At 42.4% G+C, this 24,451-nt stretch overlaps 1 protein-coding gene across 1 annotated transcript in view; it reads left to right on the forward strand.

Moving 5' to 3' along the window:
* The window catches only part of LOC145415050 (glutamate [NMDA] receptor subunit 1-like), a 529,989-nt gene that overhangs the window by 420,182 nt on the left and 85,356 nt on the right, over window positions 1-24,451 (forward strand). Inside the window, exon 10 of the mRNA XM_080284465.1 lies at window positions 16,464-16,710. Coding sequence (XP_080140591.1) covers window positions 16,464-16,710 — 247 coding nt within the window. The remainder of the gene's footprint in view (window positions 1-16,463; window positions 16,711-24,451) is intronic.

The raw sequence follows: 24,451 nt of genomic DNA on the forward strand, positions 1-24,451 counted from the left end.
TGCACCTCCTGCACCACCCGCCACACAACCTTCCTCACCACTCTTGTCACCAACACTTTTGACACTCACTAGCTAATGCACTCACTTCGTTCATAAACCCTTCAAAGTCTATTTCTGACACCTCGGACATTGCATCATCCTCTTGATCCTCCTCAGGACATGGCTATTCTGATGTTGAAGGGAGTGATTCCTCACATTCTTGAGGCCACAGGTAACGGGTGAGGAGGGTTTGCTTCCGTCTGTTAACCTCCTGGTTGTACTTATCTGTGTAGTAGTGGAAGGTTCTGTCCAGTGAAGTCGTCACTTCCTCCACTGGCAACTGACAGTGTTCGATGTCCTTGAATTCTTCCTTGATTTTATCTAGGGCACACAGTACCCGACTGATCCCCATCATCGATGAGTCTCCACTCTCAATCACTGGTGCTGGGCAGGGTGTAGGCAACCGTTGGTGCATCTTGGGGTGGCAGTGCCATGTGCTTTGGGGTAACCCCGGATTTGTGCCACGCTTCGCTGCTGTTTGCCTATTACGAGTTCAATTCACATACTATTAAAAAGTATACTAAAATTCTATAAAAAATAGGTCCTCGTGTGCTATGCGATTTGCGTACCGTGAACTTGCGTACTGTGCGTACCTACTGTAATTAGATGTGCAAACCTATATGCTGATAAAGATTAAGATATTTTCCAATTAAAATTGCCAATTCGGTCCAAGATCGAGATCACATTCGATGATAGCTTGTTTGTATTTCGGTCAGCTGATGAGTGGTTGGCTCACCTTGTGGTGTTCCATTCCTTGTTCATTTTCCTCTTTTTCCTCAGCTTTCTGATCTTCTTCTATCATACCCTCCACATTCTCATCAACAACTGTCTAAACAACCATTCTCAGGGTTGTAGCTGGCAAAATACTGCTATTGTGTCAGTTATTGTTATTGTGTCAGTGTTATTATTTCATGTACTATGCATGTTAGTTATGTTGGTATAGGTAGCCTACATTCCAGAATGCTCTAGAATATCGGAATAATTGCCGGACAATATTGGAAAATTCGGACATAGTATGGTAATAGTCTGGGGAATGGTATGTGCGGCTGGACTTTTGCGATTCCTGGACCTTTGGGGTTCCCGGACTGGTCTTTCCCTCTTTTAGTGCGGGAAATCGAGTGGCCTTCGGTATGGACGTTGTTCTTTTTCTGACACTTCACATAACACCCTATGAGTTTCTCAGTCAGCTTCAGGACACCCCTTATGTTGCTCTTTAATTTCTTTAATGTGCTCATCCTGTATTCTTGATTTGGATTCATACTCATCTAGTTTGCTTTTCATCCTGTCTGTTTCTTCTTCCAACCTCTTATTCTCCCTCTTGAGCTGTTTTATTTCATTTGAGACTGATTCATTGCTCACTTTTAATTCTGTAACTTCTTTTTGTTGCTCTTCACTGCATGTACAAATTTTTTTCCAGTTTATTTCGCAGACTTTTGATCTCGTTTTCCTGCTCTATACTCCGTTCCTGTAACTCTTTAATTACTGCCCATACCTTTTTTTATCTCCTGGACATTCCTCTCCGCTGTTTTCTCTACACCTGCTATTCTTGTTTGGTTCAACTTAATACTTCCATTTGCCACATCCTCTTCAGAAAAGCCCTCAAACTCTCTCTCGCCACTTGTAAACATTGCACCATCCCTTTCTGCCATGAATCAACCACATGGAGACTTTCTATTTTCACTGTATCTTATTCTTTTTATGACCGAAACCGCATTTTTTTAATAACTACTGTCCGAAGAGACCACCACTCACGCACTCATTAACATAATCACAAATAGGCTGGTCTTCTTTTCATCGCTGATTCAGCGATTCTTTCCCCACGATCCAGGAAGAGCTCCGTTTCTGTTGGGCAACCTGTGTGTGTGTGTGTGTGTGTGTGTGTGTGTGTGTATTTACCTATTTGTATTTACCTATTTGTAGTATACAGGAATTGAGCAATGCTCGTGTTGTCCTGTCTTCATAACCATATTTATCTAGTCTACTTTTGCACACATTAATGTTTTTTTCATGCACCTTTTCGTCTAAGTCGTTCCAAATACTTATGTATTTACCTAATATACCTAATTGTGATATACACGAAGTGTGCTATGCTCGTGGGTTCCCATCGCTGTTTCTCAGTAAGTCAAATTTAGCTTTAAACTTGTTTAAGTTTTTAGACTGGACAATCTCTTTGTCCAGGCTATTCCATAAGTCTATACTTCTGTAAGAAAAGCTATATTTCTTGATATCCTTCAAACAGCTTGACTTTTTCAATTTCATTCCGTGTCCTCTTGTTGCTCTCTTATCCCATAAAAACAGATTTTCTCTGCCAATTTTATCTACTCCCATCATGGTCCTGAACACTGCAATCATGTCGCCCCTATCTCTCCTTTCCTCTAGGGAAGGCAAATCCAGCTTTTCCAGCCTTTCCCTGTACGACATCTGCCAGACTGGGGACCATCTTAGTTGCTGTTCTTTGTATTCTCTCAATCTTGTTTATATCTTTCTTTTTGTGTGGGGACCACACTACCGATGCATATTCTAACCTGGGGCAGATCATGGCCACAATCAGTTTTTTCATCATCACCTCATCTATATAATGAAATGCTACTCTTATGATAGTCAAGAGTTTATATATCTCTCTAACTGCCTTGTTAATGTGTTTTTCACACACAAACTGTCCTGGACCAGCACTCCCAAATCTTTCTCTTCTCTCGCTTTTGTGATTGGTTCGTTACCCAACAAATAATTCAGCGATGGCCTCCTGGTACTTTTACCCATTTCCAATATTTTACATTTCTTTACATTAAATTTCATTTCCCACGTCCAGCTCGAATCATGTATCCTATCCAGATCCTCCTGCAGCATTTTACAATCCTCCTCAACCTCTACCTTCCTAAAGATCTTTACATCATCAGCAAACAGACTTGCATAACTGTTCACTCCATCTACCATATCATTTACGTAAATCAGGAACATTACTGGCGCCAACACCGAGCCTTAAGGGACTCCACTTGTTACTTCCCTCCATCCAGACATCCTATCCTTTATTACTGTCCTCATTTGTCTGTCTCTCAAAAAGTCTCTCATCCATTCCAGGAGTTTCCCGTTCAGTCCTCGTATACTGTATATTCTAGTTTCCACATTAGTCTCTTATGTGGTACCTTGTCAAAGGCCTTCTCTAAGTCTAAGTACACACAATCCACCCAACCATCTCTCTTCTGTACCATGTCAATCACTCTTGAGTAAAAGCTCAACAAGTTAGAAACACATGACCTTCCACTTCTGAATCCAAACTGACATTCAGCCAAAATATTCATCTCTTCTAGATATTTTATCCATCTGTCTTTCAGGATTCTTTCACACAGTTTTGCAACCATGCTGGTTAGAGACACTGGTCTATAATTCAGGGGTTCTTCCCTGTATCCTCACTTATAAATTGGTACCACATTTGCCTTCTTCCATTCTTGAGGCACTTTCCCCTCTTCCAGAGAACACACGATTAAACTGTGAATTTTATCTGCCAGTTGTTCTCTACATTCCGTCAGTACCCAATTAGAAATTCCATCAGGTCCTGGGGCTTTCTTTACATCTTGAGTTTCCAGTAACTTATACACTTCCTGTACCTCCACTTTTATATCTTTTATCACCGGTACATTTCTGAACAGAGTGAGTTTTTCTCTTTGAAGGTTGGGGTGAAACAGGGATGTGTCATGTCTCCATGGTTGTTCAATCTGTACATGGATGGGGTAATAAAAGAGGTACAAGGTAGGGTAGTGGATGTTGAAGTGGCCCTGGTGAGAGAGGATAGTGTTTGGAAACTCCCTGTACTGTTGTTTGCAGATGATACTGTGTTGTTGAGTGAAGACGAAGGAGAGCTGCAAGGCTTGGTGGATGTGTTTGGGAGAGTGTGTAAGAAACAGAATCTAAAGGTGAATGTAGGGAAGAGTATAGTGATGGTCTTTGAGAGAGGTGAAGTCAGTGAATGTACAGCGAGGCTGGATTGTGAGGAATTGGAAAATGTGAGTACATTTTAGTACTTGGGTAGTGTGATGAGTATAGATGGAGGTTTGGAGGGTGAAGTGCTTGAAAGGGTACAGCAGGGAAGAATGGTTGCTGGTTCCTTGAAAGTAGTGATAAGAAACAGGGAAGTGAGCATGGAAGTGAAAAACTTACCACATGACTGTATTGTGATACCAACTCTAACGTATGGAAGTGAAGCTTGGACGTTGCTGGAAGGACACAAGTCAAGAGTGAGAACAGCGGCAATGAGTTATTTAAGAGGAGCCTGTGGAGTCACATGGAGAGACAGGTTGACAAATAAGGATATAAAGGAGTGTTGTGGTGTGGATGTGGATGTGATAGGAAGCGTTATGAGGAATACACTGAGGTGGTTTGGCCATGTGGAGAGGATGGAGGGTGAAAGACTGACGAAGAGAGTGTATGTGAGTGAGGTGGTGGGGGGAAGAGGGAGGGGGAGGCCGAGGATGAAATGGAGGGATGGGGTGGAGAGTTATATGAGAGAGGGGGATGTGAGTTGGGAGTGGGGCAGTGAAATGGCGGTGGACAGGGCGACGTGGAGGTGATTTGTTTGTGGCCACCCCTAACGGGATTGAGGCATCTGGTAATAGATAGATAGACATTTCTAATCACTCCCTCCCCATCCACAAACTCTTTTTCATTAGTGGAAACTGATTGGAAACATTTGCTCATTATTTCAGCTTGCATTGCTGCATCTTTATAGACCTCTCCTTTTACTTTCAGTTTGGTAATTCCTTCGTTTTATTTCAGTTTGCAATTAACAAATCTTTAAAAGAGTTTGGGTTCATCCTTGCATTTGTCTATTATACCTTTTTCAAAATTCCTTTCTTCTTCTCTACGTATTCTTATGTATTCATTTCTAGTTTTTTTTACATTCTTACTTTGTTCTTTTGTTACCTTTCTTTCCCCAATTGTTCCACGCGTTATCTCTCTTTTTTTGCTTTCACACCTTCTATTAAACCACTCCTTTTTCCTGTTTTCTTTCCCTCTTACTCTTGGTACAAATTTTTCTACTCCCAAATTATAGAGGTCTAGAACGATATCCCACTTTCACTGTATCTCTCTTGTTTCTCTGAATTTTCTCCACTCTGCATTTTCAAAAAATTTTCTCAATCCTGTAAAATTTGCTTTCCCATAGTTGTGTCTTCCCTGTCTATGAAGCTCGTCTCTTTACTCGACGTTCCCTTTTATCATCTGGAGTTCAGTGACCACATGATCACTTTTTCCTATAGGACAGAAATATTTCAATGATTCTATTACATCGGGTTCTTTTGGAAACAGTAAATCTAACCTTGCTGGTGTGTCCTCACCTCGGAACCGTGTCTCTTCTTTGACCCATTGCGTCATCACATTATTCATTATTATATTTAATAATATAGTGCCCCATGAATCCTCGCTGCCTCCTGAGTCCCATTCCTTCCAGTTCACCTCTTTAGAGTTAAAGTCACCCACCAAAATTATATTGTTGCTTTTCTCAATTTTTTTTTTGTAAATAACTAGCCATATCTGACAACATCTCCTGGTATTCGTCATCATTCCATGCTCTTGTCTTAGGGGGAACATACACTACAGCCGTATCTCTCTTGACGTTCTCTCCAGTTTCTAATTTCATATATATCACTTCAGCCCTGCCTTCTCCTATTTCCACGGTATCTATATTTATGTTGTTCTTCACTGCTATCATCACTTCTCCTCCCGTTTTTTCTTTTCTGTCTCTTCTCCACAGTTTTTATTTACCATCTCCCAGATGAACATCAATATCTTCTCTTAATTTGATCTCTACAAAGCACATGACATCAGGTTCATGTTCTCTCAAGAAATCGTTAATTTCAAGTCTTGCCGATATTTAACCATCAGCATTAGTATATGCCACCTTCCAGTTATTTTTGATGTTTTTTATACCCTGTTGTCTCCTTCTCTCCGTCGGTACCACTTCCTCAATTTCTTTGTATGTGTGGTAGTGGAGTGTTGTTTATGGTGAGGTGTGGAATGTGACTGTGTTCTGCAGTCCAGTTTGTGAGAAGGGTCACTGTAGATTAGGCTGGGGCTGTTTTGAGCCTGTTTGTGGCGAACCATTCGTGTAGTGTGTTGAGGTAAGGTTGGAGGATGTGTGCAGCTGTGTTTGCATTTTGGTGTGTACATGTAAGTGTTATGTCATCTGCACAGGAAGCTATGTGTATCTGTGGTGTGTAGGGTGTGGGTATGTCATGCATGTGTAGGTTAAAGAGTGTAGGGGACAAAACAGATCCTTGGGGAATGCCATTTGTGAAGTTTCTGATGTTCAGTGACTGACCAGCAAATGTTACATGTGCACATCTGCCTGCTAAGTTCTTTGCCAGCCTTCTTTTTGTGTTATTGTGCATATTTGTGTTGAATATTTTGTTTGTGAGGCTGCATCTGGGGATGGCATCAAAGGTTTTTCTAATGTCTAATGTGACTAGGAGTGTTCCGTGTGGTGGCCTAGCTGAATTTATGCCATCAAAAACTCTCTGGGTAAGGTCTGTAAGAAGTGTGTTTGTGGAGCTTAGTGGCCTAAAGCATGTTGTTATTGGGCTAGCGGGATGTGAGGTGTAAGTAGTTGTAGTACCAGTCATTCAGTGACTTTAGAGGGGGTGCAGTGGAGTGTGATGGGGTGGTGTGGGGAAGGTAACGTGGGGTCTGTTGGGTTTAGGGATAGTGATGATAATGCCATGCTTCCAGATGTTGGGTATTATGTTCCGTGAGTAGCTATTGTTTGGTATGTTGGTGAGTGCTTGTATGCCTTGTGATCCAAGGTGTTTTAGGTGAATGTTGTTTATGTTGTCCGGTCCACAGGCAGATGAGTGCTATAGGTTGCTAATGATGTGCTTCGTCTGGTTGTAAGTGAAAGGTGCGAAGTCTGGGTCTGTGGGGAACTGTCTCTTACGCCGGATGATATGTCGGTTGTCTTGATGGGGGTTTAGATGGCTGACATGTGAAAAGTGATTGATGAGAGTGTTTGCTTGTTATTTGTTTGAAGGTGTGGTGTCTGTTGTTGTGATGGTAGTGTGTGATTGTGTAGTGTTGCTGTTGGAGAGTGTGATGCTGTTTAGTGTTTTGTAGAGTTTGCTGGTGTTTGTTTTTTGTGGTCAAGTGTTTGGAGATAATTATTCCAGTTTAGTGTTTGCTGTTCTGATATTTTATTGTTTATTTGAGTATTGAATTCTTGTATTTGTTGTACAGTGTCTTGTTTATGAGGTGTTGGGGAGTGTCGTAGTGTGTCCCGTTGACTGATGAGGCCTTGAATTTCTGGTGTGAAGTTTGGGTTGTGTCTCTTTCTGTTGCCTCTAGGGATGTGTCTTTTGTCTGCATTTTGTATAATTGTATTGAAAGTGTGCACAGTGATGTTGATGTTTGTGATGGATGTACTGTTTAATGTTTCAAAATGTTCTGTTTCAGTTGTGAAGGCCTTCTATCTATCTATCTATCTATTGCCAGACGCCTCAATCCCGTTAGGGGTGGCCACAAACAAATCGCCTCCAAGTCTCCCTGTCCCCCGCCATTTCACTGCCCTGCTCCCAACTCACACCCCCCTCTCTCATATACCTCTCCACCCCATCCCTCCATCTCATCCTCGGCCTCCCCCTCCCTCTTTCCCCCTCCGCCTCACTCATATACACTCTCTTCGTCAGTCTTTCACCCTCCATCCTCTCCACATGGCCAAACCACCTCAGTGTATTCCTCATAACGCTTCCTATCACATCCACACCACAACATTCCTTTATATCCTCATTCGTCAGCCTGTCTCTCCACGTGACTCCACAGGCTCCTCTTAAATAACTCATTTCCACTGCTCTCACTCTTGACTTGTGTCCTTCCAACAATGTCCAAGCTTCACTTCCGTACGTTAGAGTTGGTATCACAATACTGTCATGTAGTAACTTTTTCACTTCCATGCTCACTTCCCTGTTTCTTATCACTGCTATCAAGGAACCAGCAACCTTTCTTCCCTGCTGTACCCTTTCAAGCACTTCACCCTCCAAACCTCCATCCTTACTCATCACACTACCCAAATACTTAAACGTACTCACATTTTCCAATTCCTCATCATCCAACCTCGCTGTACATTCACTAACTTCACCTCTCTCAAAGACCATCACTTTACTCTTCCCTACATTCACCTTTAGGTTCCGTTTCTACACACTCTCTCAAACTCATCCACCAAGCCTTGCAGCTCCCCTTCGTCTTCACTCAACAACACAGTATCATCTGCAAACAACAGTACAGGGAGTTTCCAAACACTATCCTCTCTCACCAGGGCCACTCCAACATCCACTGCCCTACCTTGTACCTCTTTTATTACCCCATCCATGTAGAGATTGAACAACCATGGAGACATGACACATCCCTGTTTCAAACCAACTTTCAAAGAGAAAAATTCACTTAGTTCACCATCCACACGCACTGCAGCCTTCGCACCATCGTACATACTCTTCACAGCATTCAACAACTTCCCATCTACTCCATATATTCTTAACACTTTCCACAATCCTTGTCTATCCACCCTGTCATATGCTTTCTCCAAATCCATGAAAGCTGCATACAACTTCTTTCCCTTCTCTAGTAACTTTTCCACTAAAGATCTTAGAATGAATATCTGATCTGTGAAGGCCTTGCTTTCTTATAATTTGTGTATGTGTGTCTGTGGCCAGCTAGGGTGATTCTGGTTTTGGTAGTGTGTTGGGTCTGTGTTGGGTCCATTACTGTTCATATTATTCGTCAATGATCTGCCACAGCAAATGCAATCACAGATCAAGATGTTTGCCTATGACACAAAAGTGTACAGTAGAGCCACAGCAATGGAAGACCAAGACATGTTGCAAGAAGACATATTTCAATTATGTAAATGGTCAAATAAATGGCTTATGAAGTTTAATTTAAGTAAGTGTATAGTAATGCATATAGGGAGACAGAATGAAGGTAAAGTATATCAGATGAAAGAATGTATAGGAGATGATGAAGTCCTACATGAAATATAAACAATGACAGAGGAGAAAGATCTGGGAATCTATGTAACAAATGACCTGAAGCCATCCAAACAGTGCCAAGTAGCAGCAGCGAAGGCAACATCCGCAGTGAGGAGACTGAAGAATAGCTTGAAGCATATGGATGCAGGCATATTCAAGAAAGTATATCCAAGGTATGTGAAAGCACACATGGAAACCTCAGTCCAGGCTTGGAGTCCTTATTTTGCTAAGGATATTGACATCTTAGAGCAAATTCAGAGAAGAGCTACAAAGCCTGTAGGGGAATGTAGTCATCTTACGTATGAAAAGAAGCTGAAGTTGCATAACTTGTATTCACTTTTTATGAGGAGAAAGAGAGGTCACTTAATAGAAGCCTATCAAATAACCAAGAAACTGGAGGATGTAAACAGAGATCAACTTTTTTCGTATGAAAGAGGAGGGACAACAAGAGGCCATAGTTTCAAGTTTAAGAAGTTGAGAAGTAGATTCTTAGTAAGGTCAGACTTTTTTACTCAATGAGTAGTGAATGACTGGAACAGATTTCCTGAATACATAGTCCAAACTGAATCCCTTACTGTTTTCAGGAACAGACTTCACAGATTTTGGAAAAGTATGGGATATGGGTACTCAACTAGACCTGGAGTCTAACAACAAAACTCATAATACTGTAAGTGTAAGTGTAATTAGAGAGTTGCAGGAACGGACCTTAGAGCAATTGAAAGAAATCAAAGTCCTACAGGATAAACTGGAAAAAGTTTGCACACGCAGTGCTGAACAAGAATGAGAAGTCACAGAATTAAAAGTGAGTAACAAATCTGCCTCAAATGAAACAAAACAGCTTAAGAGAGAGAATAAGAGGTTGGAAGAAGAAAGGGACGGGATGAAAAGTAAACTAGATGAGTATGAATTAAAATCAAGGATGCAAGATGAGCACATTAAGGAAATCAAGGAGCAACATAAGGGGTGGAAGAAAGTTCAGGAGGAAAAAAATGTATATTTGAAAGAGATTATAGAACAACAAAGCAAGGAAAAGGTGGAGTACTGAGAGTCTTTAGTCAGGATGTAGCAGATAAGAAAAAATGTATAATAATTTCAGGAGTAAAAGAAAAACATATGACAGTAAGATCAGAAAGAGAAAGAGATGAACTGAGTAAGGTTAAAGAGATAACATAAGTAGTTATTGAGGGTAACAACAAAGCTCAAGAAGATATTGAAGACGTGTTTAGGTTAGGAAAGTACGAAGAAGGAGGGGTGAGGCCATTCAAAGTAAAGTTTAGGTCCCAGGTAATGGTAAATGAAATCATCAGTTCAAAAGTGTTTGGATAAGGAGAGATGCAAATGATGAAGAAAGAGCTAAAATAAAGGGGTTAGTAAAGGAAGCTAAGGCAAGAAACAAACAGAGAACGGAGGAAGAGTAGACAGTGTTTTAATGGAGAGTTATGGAACAGAAATTGAGGAAGTTGTACTGACGGAGAGAAAGAGAGAAGAGGGTATAAAAAACAATGAAAACAGTTTGAAAGTGGCATACACTAATGTTGATGGTTTAATAACGGCAAGGTTAGAAATCAATGATATCTTGAGCGTACATGAACCTGATGTTATGTGCTTTGTAGAGACCAGGTTAAGAGAGGATATTGATATCCATATGGGAGATGGCAGATACAAACTGTGGAGGAGAGACAGAAAAGAAAAAATGGGAGGAGGAATGATGAATGCTGTGAACAGCAACATAAATGTAGATACTGTGGAAATGGGAGAGGGTAGGGCTGAAGTGATAAATATGAAATTAGAAGCTGGAGAGAATGGCAAGAGTGATATGGCTGTAGTATATGTTCCTCCGAAGACAAGAGCATGGAATGATGATGAATATCAGGAGATGTTGTCAAACATGGCTAATTATTTACAGAAAGTGACTGAGAAAAGCAACAATATAATTATAATGGGTGATTTCAATTGTAAAGAGGTGAACTGGGAGGAATGGGACTCAGGAGGCAGTGAAGATTCGTGGGACACTATATTGTTAAATATAGCAATGAATAATTTAATAATGCAGTGAGTCAAAGAAGAGACAAGATTCAGAGGTGATGACACATCAGCGAGATCAGATTTACTGCTAAACAAAGAACCTGATGTAATTGAATCTTTGAAATATCTGTGTCCTATAGGAAAAAGTGATCATGTGGTCATTGAGTTCCAGATGATGATAGGGAACGTGGTGCCAAGAGACGAGCTTTATAGGCAGGGAGGATACAATTTTGGGAAAGCAAATTTTACAGGATTGAGAAAATTTTTCAAAAATGCAGATTGGAGAAAATCCAGAGAAACAAGAGAGTTACAGAGGAAGTGGCATATTTTTCTAGACCTCTGTAATTTGTGAGTGGAAAAATATGTGCCAAGAGTAAGGGGGAAAGAAAACAGGAAACAGGAGTGATTTAATAGAAGGTGTATGATAGCAAAAAAGGAGAGGGACATGGCATGGAACAACTGGAGGAAGAGAGGTAATAATAGAACCAAGGAAGAATATAAAAGAACTAGAAACGAATACACAAGAATACGTAGAAAGGAAAAAGGAACTTTGAAAAGGTATAATTGACAAATGTAAGGATGAACCCAAATTGTTTTATAGATTTGTCAATGGCAAATTGAAATAAAAGGAAGGAATCACCAAACTGAAAGTAAAAGGAAAGGTCCATAAAGATGCAGTAATGCAAGCTGAAATAATGAACAAATGTTTCCAATCGGTTTTCAGTAATTAAAAGGAGTTTGTGGAAGGGGAGGGAGTGATTAGAAATGTAGTGATAAGAGATATAAAAGTGGAGGTACAGGAAGTGTATAAATTACTGGAAACTCAAGATGTAAGGAAAGCCCCAGGACCAGATGGAATCCCTGCTTGGGTACTGAAGGAATGCAGAGAACAACTGGCAGATAACATTCACAGTTTAATTGTGTGTTCTCTTGAAGAGGGGAAAGTGCCTCAGGAATGGAAGAGGGCAAATGTGGTACCAATTTATAAGGGAGGAAACAAGGAAGAACCCCTGAATTATAGACTAGTGTCCCTACCCAGCATGGTCGCAAAATTGTGCAAAAGAATCCTGAAAGACAGATGGATAAAATATCTGGAAGAGATGAATGTTCTGGCAGAGAGTCAATTTGGATTCAGAAGTGGAAGGTCATGTGTTTCCAACTTGTTGAGCTTTTACTCAGTAGTGATTGATGTGCTACAGGTGAGAGAGGATTGGGTGGATTGTATGTATTTAGATCTGGAAAAGGCCTTCGACAAGGTACCCCATAAGAGACTAATGTGGAAATTAGAGCATATAGAAGGACTGAAGGGAAACCTCCTGGAATGGATGAGAAATTTTTTGAGAGACAAACAAATGAGAACAGTACTAAAGGACAGGATATCTGGATGGAGAGAAGTAACAAGTGGAGTCCCCCAGGGCTCAGTGTGGCACCAGTAATGTTCCTGATTTACGTAAATGATATGGTAGATGGAGTCAGCAGTTATGCATCCTGTTTGCTGATGATGCAAAGATCTTGAGGATGGTAGAGGTTGAGGAGGATTGTAAAATGCTGCAGGAGGATCTGGATAGGATACATGATTCGAGCTGGACATGGGAAATGAAATTTAATGCAAAGAAATGTAAAATATTGGAAATGGGTAAAAGTACCAAGAGGCCATCACTGAATTATTTGCTGGGTAATGAACCAATCACAAAAGCGAGAGCAGAGAAAGATATGGGAGTGCTAGTGTAGGATAGCTTGTCACCTGAAAAACATATTAACGTGTAAACTCTTGACCAACATGAGAGTAGCATTTCATTACATAGATGAGGAGATGATGAAAAAATTGATAGTGGCCATGATTCGCCCCAGATTAGAATATGCACCAGTACTGTGGTCCCCACACAAAAAGAGAGATATAAACAAGATTGAGAGAATACAAAGAACAGCAACGAAGATGGTCCCCAGTCTGGCAGATCCGTCGTACAGAGACTGGAAAAGCTGGATTTGCCTTCCTTAGAAGAAAGGAGAAAGAGAGGCGACATGATCACAGTGTTCAGGACTATGATAGGAGTAGATAAAATTGACCGAGAAGATCTGTTTTTATGGGATAAGAGAGTAACAAGAGGACACAGAAGGAAACTGGAGAAAGCCAAGCAACTTGAAGGATATCAAGAAATACAGTTTTCCTTATAGAGGCATAGACCTGTGGAATAGCCCGGGTAAAGAGATCGTCCAGTCTAAAAAACTTAAACGAGTTTAAAGCAAAATTTGACTAATTTAGATAGAGAGACAGGACCCCACGAGCAGATCTTATTTCCTGTATTTCACAATTAGGTAAATGCAGTTAGGTAAATACACACGCACACACACACACACACACACACACACACACACACACACACACACACACACACACACACACACACACACACACACACATGCACACACATAGATACAGATACACAAAATTCTTGGTGTAACATAAATCAGTGTCATTTAAAAAACACATCACAGACATTAAAAATGAATTAACACCAAGACTTACCACCGTAAGGTTCCTCACCCATACATTATTTGGACACAACAATGAAATCACCTCCACAGTATACAAACAATATATACATTCAGTGATGAATTATGCAAGCCATGCTTGAGCTTCATACCTCACTAAAACACATTACAGCACCATACTCCATACAGAACAAGTCCCTAAAGATAATCACAGGCTGTACAGTTACTACACCTTCAGACCACCTACACCAATAAACCAAAGTCGTCAAAGTCATGAATCATGTAGACTTGAGAGGCACACAGATTTCTTGCTACAGCCTCCAGAAACACACACCATCCACTACACTACCTGGCAGCACATCCACACACACCAAGGAACGTCAAAACAACACACAGGACTCAATATTATACACAAATATAGCACTGTCATCTCTCCTGCCTCATACCAGCTTCCAGAAGCATATCCATGCCCAAATCACTCACCACTCCATTCAGTCACTCAAAGACAACACCCAGCTGCATGCATGGCCTCCTGATATCCACCCTTCTGAATCCTACCTCCCTCATTAGGACAGGATCTGCCTGGCTGGCCTGAGATGTGGGCATCATCCAGCCCTCTTTAGTTATCAAAAGAGGCTGGATGACATCATCGCTGATGCCTGTCTAGAATGCAACACAGCATTGCATACTATTAAGCACATTATGGAAGACTGCATTGCACACAATCGCCTGCACCAGCAACACAACATACAGTCCTTGAGAGCTCTGTGGGAAAGCCCGGTCTCGGCCGTGGCCTTCCTTAGGGACTCGGGATTGTTCAGCCAGACTACCTATGGAACAACTGCTACTGCTACTACTTAGGAGGAGTAAACTGCAAAATCCTAAGTCTTTTTTTTTTGGGGGGGGGGGGAAGCTGTTATGATATGCCTTTGATTGCCAGAGGATTGCTAATCTTGTTTTTCTGTGATGGCGGGTGATATGCTTTTGAGGGTGAATGCTTTTTTTTTATTTTCATGAAGTTGTCGGACAGTGAATTGACATAAACTCAAACTGTATCTCATCAGGATTCACTGTTTCCCTTATCATTTATAACTTCTATTACTCAGTTAGCCTCCAGTTAGCCTGAATTTTCTCACACATGTACTGTACTAGGATACTCTGTATATCTCATTCATATTTTCTTATACCCAGATCTCTCCCAGCCTGTTTCATTTCCTTGTATAAATCATAATTTCCCTTTTGTTTCCATGTCCTTGCTACTGCTGTGTTTCCATTCTTTTCACAGCTTACCTTTTTCATTTACTCTGTTTTCTACTGCTGTGTTCCACAGTGAGGTTTCACTGTACCTTGTTTTGCCCTAAATCCATGGAAATGACATTAAGTTCTGGTCATGCTGTACTTTGGCCTGAAGTGACAGTTTAGCGATGTTGTTATTGCCATGGTCTCATCTGAACATGAACCTGGTTGACTTTAGACTGCAGTTACCCCTCTCGTGTTCTCGCCATCATTCTTTTGGAGGATAAGGATGAAGTTGATGGACATCAATACAGCCAGACCCAGCTTTATCAGTGCCACCACATGAGAACATTTCCCTCCAGCACTTTGGTTTTGTAATGAAAGGCATTTTCATGATCAGCATATAATGCTGGAGAGGGACACCTTCACACATGGCATCAGTATAGCAGGCTGCTCCTCGGTCTAGTTTTATAAATGCCTCCCATCTCCCATTTCCATTCCTGTCCCTCTGAATGGAGGACTGTGGACTGCAGAGGGTAGCTTGAGCTGGCAGTCCACCAGTTTCATGTTGAGATGAGGCTTAACTCACAACAGCAGCTCCAGCAATTATCAGTATGTGTAAATCAGTCACTAATCAGCATTTTTCATTATTGTACATGACAGTTTGAAGTAAATTTTTTGGTGATTTCAAGCAGTACACCTTATTCACTGTGGCATATGGGAAGATAAAGAATGCCCATTTCCAGTCACCTCAGCACCTCAGACCCTTTGAGTGAAACTTTGTAATTGAACTCCATTAGGTTTTTCGGCTAAGTAGGGTTAACTCCTAAGTAATGGCTGGAACTTCATAATACAATGAAAGTCTTGTAATACGAATGGCAGGGAATTGAGGGTCTTTCGGACAATTGTTTTTTTCAGACTATTGGGAGGGACCTTTAAAAACTTCTGAAATATATACGTGATTATTAAATGAACAGTTAAGATGGTATCGGTTATTGTTTTACTCACCAGAAATGCATAGAAGTGTAGATGAATAATTGCAGGCAGGTACATCCAAATCCAAGAGCATGTCTAACCCAGATAAATTCATGGATAAAGCCCAGAAAATTTTAAGAAAAAAACAAAATTTTTAAAAATTTTGCCTTGACTATTTCAGAGTATTGGGATATTCACATTATCAGTGGTCAGAGAACTTTTCTTGTACTGTATTATTATGATGATTGCCAGACTATTTCGGGGTATTGGGATATTCACATTATCAGTGGTCAGAGAACTTTTCTTGTACTGTATTATTATGATGATTGCCAGACTATTTCAGAGTATTGGGATATTCACATTATCAGTGGTCAGAGAACTTTTCTTGTACTGTATTATTATGATGATTGCCAGATTGGTTTGCTGTACAGTACTCAGCTAAAGAAAGTGCTCAGTACCCTGACCCTAAAATTAAAGCTCTCCCCATATAATTCCTAAAGGATAGCTGGAACACTCTAAATACTTCTATGGCAACCATTTCATAATTTTAGTTCAGGTGAGGGAAGCAGTTATGGGATAAAAATATGATTGATTAATACATTATTATCCATGATAAGAAGTAATGAACCTTTTAATACCTTGCTGGTTTTACTTTTTTTTTTACTGCATATTGTATATTGTAACTGGCAGGTGCTGACCATCGAGGAGAAGCCCTTTGTAACGACTGAAAAGATTGAGAGCAAGGCGCAGTGTCTGGGTGGAGGCCGAGTGCTGTGTCCATGGTTCAACAACTCGGGTGAGGTCACTGACCTTTACTGCTGCACTGGCTACTGCATCGACCTTCTCAACACTCTCGCCAGTAAAATAAATTTTACTTTTGAACTGGCTCTCTCACCAGATGGGCAGTTCGGGTCATTGCAGATGAATGATAAGACAGGTTAGTCACAAAGCACAGTATAGTAACAAGGAACAGAAACTTAATGTAAATGCATGAAACCAGCTGAGGATAACCTTTTTTACATCATACTCTAGTGTAAATTAAGGAAACCCTTGGTATATAAAGATTATTCTTAGTCGTAATCATTATCATCATCATCATCTTAACCCAAAATTTCTTGCCTTGTGAGACATAAAAGTATGGAAATCCTAGGCACAGTACAGTTTATCCTGTCCTTTCTTGTAGTGTACCAGAGAGTGTACCAAGCTGTTTCAGATGAAAGTGCTGGGCAGTGGGGTTTCTTAGGCCTATTGCAGTACAAACATCTAGGCTTTTCAGGTCATCAGTTTGTACAGCATGCATGGATCATGTGGGTATTTTTTTTTTTCCCTAGAGATCTTTATTTTTCATGACAATGTCACTGTTAACATGAGGTACATTCCTACACTTGGTCAGCTGATGTGTTGGACACCTTGTGAACTACAGTGTAATGCCAAAAATCGGAAATGGTTGGAATCAAGGTTTTGGAAATTTGAATTTTTCAGAAAAGTGGAATTGTATCATCACTTGTACTATTAGTTATATGTGTAGTATCCTTTTGCTTAGCATTCCCTTCAGTTACCATAGTATCCATGTTATAATTTAATATCTCACAGTCGTAGGTTTGATGGGTCTGGTGTGAAAATTCAACAGTAAACACCATTTTCTTATGTACCTGTACAAGGAGAGAAGCACTGAACAGAAATTATGAAATCAGCATCATGATTCAAGAGAGTTTAGCTTTAGCTGGCTTGGGTGACTGTAGTCTTCTGTACATCTTTGTCATTATTCTGGCATCCTGGAAACGAAACCAAAAGTTTTTTCATCCAGCCGCTGGATGTAGGGGTACCCATAAGCGACTCTGCACTAAATGACAAGCCACGCCAAATGGTTTCCTGTGGACCAGGAAGGCATTTACTTCATTGGATGGTAATTATATAACCAAACCTACGAGTTCCCTATTTGTCAGGTTAATAATAAAAGTGGGTTTGTGGAAGGCCAAACTCTTACCATATAGAATTACAAGCTAAAAAAAACAGGCACAAAGCCTTGGGCCTAGACAGACCAACAGGCAACAACCAAGGGTCGGACAACGGACACATTAGGGATGACAGTGTGGAATGTGACAAATGCAAATGATGAGTTGAAGGGAAGGGAGTTTGTGCAGGTGCCTGCAAATACAAAAGTAGATGTATGTGAACTGATGGACACTAAATGGAGAGGTAAGGTGTGAGAGCGGGAGTATGGATTGAGTATATGTGCTACAAGAAGAGATGAGAATGAGAGGGCAGTTTATGCACTGCTGTATTCAGGAGATGGAAGGAAAACATAAAGCAGTTTGGATCAGCTAGCTCAAAGACTGTATTGGTAAGAATGAAAGTAAGAATAAAAATGTAGGCAATTGTTTGTGTATATGCTCAGACACAGGACTGAGCAGCTAGAATGAAAGGTAAGTTCTGGACATCTGTGGAAGCATGCTTGGAAAGTTTAAGAGAAATCAGAATGTTTCTGATAAGAGATATGAATGGAAAAGTGGGGAATGCTAGAATAGATGAGGTGGTTGGTCGGTGAGATGTACCCACAGAAGTGAATGGGAATGACAGTGCTCTAATGGACACATGTGCAAGGAGGGGTTTGGCAATAACTAATACCTTTTTCAGTTACAAGACAATTCACAGGTATACATGATGAGTGATCAGACGAAGTGGAGGTGAAAACAGTTCACCCTTGTGCAGTGTGGTGCGGTGAAGATCTGTCCCTTCTTCCCTTGGGGCTGAGATATGAATGAATGTATTTGAGTGGATGAGTAAATTGGGAGTGTTGTCCTGTCTTGACTACCTCCCTTTCCTTGGGGGAAGCACCCTAGGTATATATATATATATATATATGTGTGTGTGTGTAGCTCAACAACACGTCTGCTTACAGACACGCCGGGGACCACACTGACCCACAAGAGATGCTGCTGACTCCTCCTAGCAGCAAAAGGCAAAACTACAAACGGTTGGCTCCCTCTGTTCAAATTGCTGGAACTTTTGGGTAGCACCTTGTGTATATATATATATATTTATATATATATATATATATATATATATATATATATATATATACAGTATAGAGTATACAGTAGTAATCCCTCTAATATCTGAACGCCCAATATCCGAACATCCCCACTAACCGGACATAATCATCCCGGGATCCAATATTCCCAAAATGGTCCAAAAACCAAAAAAAAAAAATCGAAAAAAAAAAAATAAATAAATAAAAAATCCCGCCCGTAATTTCAACTTGGCGCTCGGGGCGCGGGACAGCTTTGTTGTGGCGCGTCATTCCTCCGACGTCCGCTACAGCGCCTCTGCATCCTCCCCACTTAACGCCTGTCTCTCGTCGTAAGTGCACGCTCATCGTCATGGCTGCCCATGTGCTTGCTTTTGTGGTGGTGCCTTACCTGCTACAGGCACTCCTGCTGCTCTCGTGCCTCTCCTTCGTGTGTGTGATGATGGCCCCGCCCCCTGAGAAAAGGAAGAGAGTAGTGTTGACTCTGGAGAAGAAACGGGAGATATTGGAGAAAGTAGATGCGGGGTGGTCTTCTTCCCGCATCCTCAGCGAGTTCAACCTGGCCCGATCTGCTTTGTTTGATATTAAGAGATCCCGAGACAAACTCATGCAGTACACGACTGACTTCTCGTCGAGAAGCAAACGCAACGTGGAGAGGAAGGTGATGTTTACTCCCAAGTTTGCTGAAATCGACTGCTCCACGTTGATTTGGTATCGACAGCAACGTGCTGCTGGTGTGATGGTACGTGGTATGGAGCTGAAGGCTGCTGCTGAGAAGTTCGCCAGGCTTCACAACGCCCTAGACTTCAAGGCATCTGAGGGTTGGCTCTTCCCGTTTATGTTACGGCATGGCCTTACCAACTGTAAAGCTCATGGCGAAGCTTTGGACGCTAATGAGGATAGAGTTGACGAGTTTCGGCACAAGGTGAAGGGCTTGATCGACAGGGAGGCCTCACTCTCGGTCAAGTCTACAATGCTGACAAAACTGGTATATTCTATCGCTCTTTTGCCAACGAACACGCTAGCCGAGGAGACGGAGAAGCGTGTACCTGGCCGCAAGCTCTCCAAGGAACGGATATCTGCTTTGTGTTGTGCCAATGCTAACAGCATGCACCAGCTTAAGCCCATTATTGTTGGCCGTGCAGAGCAGCCTTGGTGTCTTCGTGGGGTGATGGATGTCCTTCCTGTCGTCTGGTACCATTCTTTGAAGGCATGGTTTACAGCCCAGATCTTCAAAGACTGATTCCACCGCCACTTCGTCAAGGAGGTCATACATTACCAGACGGAGACACTGGGAATCCTGCGCGACCAGGTGAAGGCCCTCCTTCTCCTTGACAAAGCACCTGCCCACCCGTGCGACAAGGACTTGGTGGCTGAGAATGGCCGGATTAGGTGCATGTTTCTGCCACCTAATACGACTGCTCTCATCCAACCAATGGACCAAGGAGTGATCGTGGCAACAAAGCACCTATACCAAAGGAAGTTCCTGGACGAGGTGATGGTTGTTCTCGAGGATGAGGATGAGCGCAGAGAGGGATGGGACACGCGAGGCCAGCGGACTTTGGAAAACCTTCGCCGCTACAACATCAAGTCTGCAATCTACAACTGGGCCAGTGCATGGAAGGAAGTCCCTGTCAAGACTCTAGAAAATGGTTGGCCTCGTCTGCTTCTCGGAACGGATGTGGAGTACGATTTCCAAGGTTTTGACGTGGATGACTTCCATGCACGTCTACGTATGCATGGCAACGATGTTGATGTGAACGATGTGCGTGAGTGGTTGGATGACGACGAGGGTGATCCTGGGTATCAGACCTTGTCTGATATCGAGATCGCATTTTCAGTTGCAGGTGTCAGTACCCAGCTTGAAGATTCCGACGAGGATGGCGACGATGATGCAGACTCCTCTCAGCATGACACAACTCCAGCCATCCCCAAGCTGAGCGCACTCCGGGAACACCTAGAGTTCGTTCTCGACTACCTGGAACACCCGGACTGCGACAGGGAGATGGGGCCCTAGGGACTTGTAGAGGAAGTGCGTGCTTTCAGGCAGCTTATCATCAATCGACAGAATTGTCGTTCCTTGCATCAATCAACGATTGACAGTTTTTTCAGGCCCGTGACCCCCGCTGTGCCCAGCCCTGGCTCCACTCCGTTGCCTCCCCAAGTCAGGCCCTCATGTTCCGAGCCACAGCCCAGCACACCGCTCGACATGAGTTTGCGTCTGTCTTCAGAGTCGTCTGCAGTGGGTACGTTATCACCACGACCCAGCGACGCACCCCTAGGGCACCTGCCAGTGATACTCTCGGACTCTGACAGTGAATAGACGCCAAGAACTTCTCCATTAGACCACATGGGAATTTACAGTGTTGTGCAGTGAAAAAAACAGTGCATTGTGTTAAGGATTTACAGTTGTGAGTGAAAAGACAATTTTTGAACTAAATTTAACGTTAGTAGACGTGTGTTTTTGCTTTAGAAAATGGTTAGAAGAGTGGAAAAAGTTAAAGTGCAGAGTGCAACACTTCGTAAGTTACAATGGAGCATAAGTTAGACAAGAGTGCGCACTGTGAAGAGAACGGACTTCTGAGTGCGAATGACTAAGTTCAGTGCAAGACTTCAGGAACAGTGTACTGCAAGTGCTTCAGGAAATCCTTCTTACTGTCAGAGTCCGAGAGGAGGCGGTTATTCATCGAGATGGCCATGGACCTGCTGTAAATAGGCAGAATGTTTCATACTATACTTTACTGTATTTTCCATACTATACTTACCTCAAACACCTCATTTCACTCTTTTATGTCCCTTATTGGTGTGAATATGCTGTGTCTTAGGTGCTATGCATGTGCGGTAGGAAGGTGTTTTTCTGAGTTAGGCTAGGTTAGGGTCCATAACTACCAGTCCAGGAGCCAGGGACTTGTAAGTACCCAGAATGTTGAATGTTGTATGAACCTATCTCAAAAACCTCATTTTTTGCTTCTTTTGCATTTATTTCAGTCTTTTATGTGCCTTATTGGTGTGATTTGGGTCTTAAATAGGTGCTATGCATGTCCAGAGGGAGTTGTATAGGTGTTTCTCTGAGTTAGGGTCCATAAGTACAAGTCCAGGAGGCTGGTGCCCACTATCCGGACAGGACCACTATCCGGACATGCCTATGGCTCTATTACATCGGATATTGGAGGGATTACTGTATATATATATATATATATATATATATATATATACCGTATATATATATATATATATATATATATATATATATATATATGTATATATATATATACCATATATATATATACTGTAACCCCTCCAATATCCGGATCAATAGAGCCATCGGTAGGTTCGGATATTGGTTTTGTCCGGATATTGGGCCCCAGCTTATGGACTTGTACTTATGGACCCTAACTCAGAGAAACACCTATACAACTCCCTCCGGACATGCATAGCACCTATTTAACACCCAAATCACACCAATAAGGCACATAAATGACTGAAATAAATGCAAAAGAAACATAAAATGTGGGTTTAGAAGTATGTTCATACATTATTAAACATTCTGGTACTTATGGACTCTAACCGAACCTAACTCTGAAAAACACATTCCTACTGCACATGCATGAGGTAAGTATAGTATGGAAAGAAGTACAGTATGACACATTCTGGTAAGTATAGTATGGAAAAAAGTACAATATGAAACATTCTGGTAAATATAGTATGGAAAATAGTACAACATTAAACATTCTGGCTACTTACGGCAAGTCCCTGGCCACCTCGATGAATAACCGCCTCCTCTCGGACTCTGACAGTAAGAACGATTTCCTGAAGCACTTGCACTACACTCTTCTTGAAGTCTTGCACTGAACTTAGTCACTAACACACAGAAGTCCGTTCTTTTCACAGTGTTCACTTTAGTCCAAATAATGTTCCATTTTACTTTAAGTGTTGCACATTAACTTTTCCCAAGTTTTTTTAATTTTCCAAAGCCAAAACAAAGAAGGTTAGTTACGTTAAATTTCTTCTCTACTGAGTCTTTTCTCCCAACTTGAAAACCTTAACACAACACACCGTTTTTTTCACTGCACAACACTCAAAATTCCCGTGTGGTCTAGTGGAGAAGTTCTTGCTGTTTATTAACTGTCAGAGTCCGAGAGTATCACTGGCAGGCGACCAAGGGGTGCATCGGTGGATCGTGGTGATGGCGTACCGACTACAGAAGACTCTGAAGATAGCCGCAAACTCACATCGAGCGGTGACTCCGCTGTAGCTGATGTGCTGGGCTGTGGCTCGGAGCATGAGGGCCTGTCTTGGGGAGGCAACGGAGTGGAACCAGGGCTTGGCACAGCGGGGGTCACGGGCCTGAAAAAACTGTCAATCGTTGACTGACGCAAGGACCGACGATTCTGGCGATTGATGATGCGCTGCCGGAAAGCATGCACTTCCTCCACGAGTCCCAAGGGCCCCATCTCCCTGTCGCAGTCCGGGTGTTCCAGGTAGTCTAGGACGAACTCTAGATGTTCCCGGAGTGCGCTTAACTTGGGGATGGCTGGAGTAGTGTCATGCTGAGAGGAGTCCGCATCATCATCGCCTTCGTCGTCGGAATCTTCAAGTTCAGGACTGACACCAGCAACCGAAGACGCGATCTCGATATCAGACAATGTCTGATACCCAGGATCGCCCTCGTCGTCGTCCAACCACTCACGAACATCGTCCACATCAACATCGTCGCCGTGCGTACGTAGCCGTGCATGGAAATCATCCACGTCAAACCCTAGGAAATCGTACTCCACATCTGTTCCGAGAAGCAGACGAGACCAACCATTTTCAAGAGTTTTCACAGGGACTTCCTTCCATGCACTAGCCCAGTTGTACAGCGCAGACTTGATGTTGTAGCGGCGAAGGTTTTCCAAAGTCCGCTTGCCTCGAGTGTCACGTCCTTCCCTGCGCTCGTCCTCGTCCTCGAGGACAACCATCACCTCGTCCAGGAACTTCCGACGGTACAGGCGCTTTGTTGCCACGATCACTCCTTGGTTCATTGGTTGAATGAGAGCAGTCGTATTAGGTGGCAGAAACATGCACCTAATACGGCCATTTTCAGCAACCAAGTCCTTGTCGCACGGGTGGGCAGGTGCATTGTCGAGGAGAACGAGAGCCTTTACCTGGTCGCGAGGAATTCCCAGTGTCTTCGTCTGGTACTGGATGACCTCCTTGACGAAGTGACGGTGAAACCAGTCTTTGAAAATCACAGCTGTGAACCATGCTTTCAAAGAATGGTACCATACGACAGGAAGGACATCCATCACCCCACGAAGGCACCGAGGCTGCTTTGCACGGCCAACAATAACGGGCTTAAGCCGGTGCATGCCGTTAGCATTGGCACAACACAAAGCAGATATCCGTTCCTTAGAAAGCTTGCGGCCAGGTACATGCTTCTCCGTCTCATCGACTAGAGTGTTCGTTGGCACCGAGCGATAGAATAGGCCAGTTTCGTCAGCGTTATAGACTTGACCGAGAGTGAGGCCCTCCCTGTCGATCAAGCCTTTCACCTTGTGCCGAAACTCGTCCACTCCATCCTCGTTAGCGTCCAATGCTTCGCCATGTGCTTTACGGTTAGTAAGGCCATGTCGTAACTTGAACGCGAAGAGCCAACCCTCGGATG

This window comes from Coenobita brevimanus, chromosome 101 (assembly GCF_032717465.1).
Source record: "Coenobita brevimanus isolate Jiangsu-jjx chromosome 101, ASM3271746v2, whole genome shotgun sequence".
Taxonomy (NCBI): domain Eukaryota; kingdom Metazoa; phylum Arthropoda; class Malacostraca; order Decapoda; family Coenobitidae; genus Coenobita; species Coenobita brevimanus.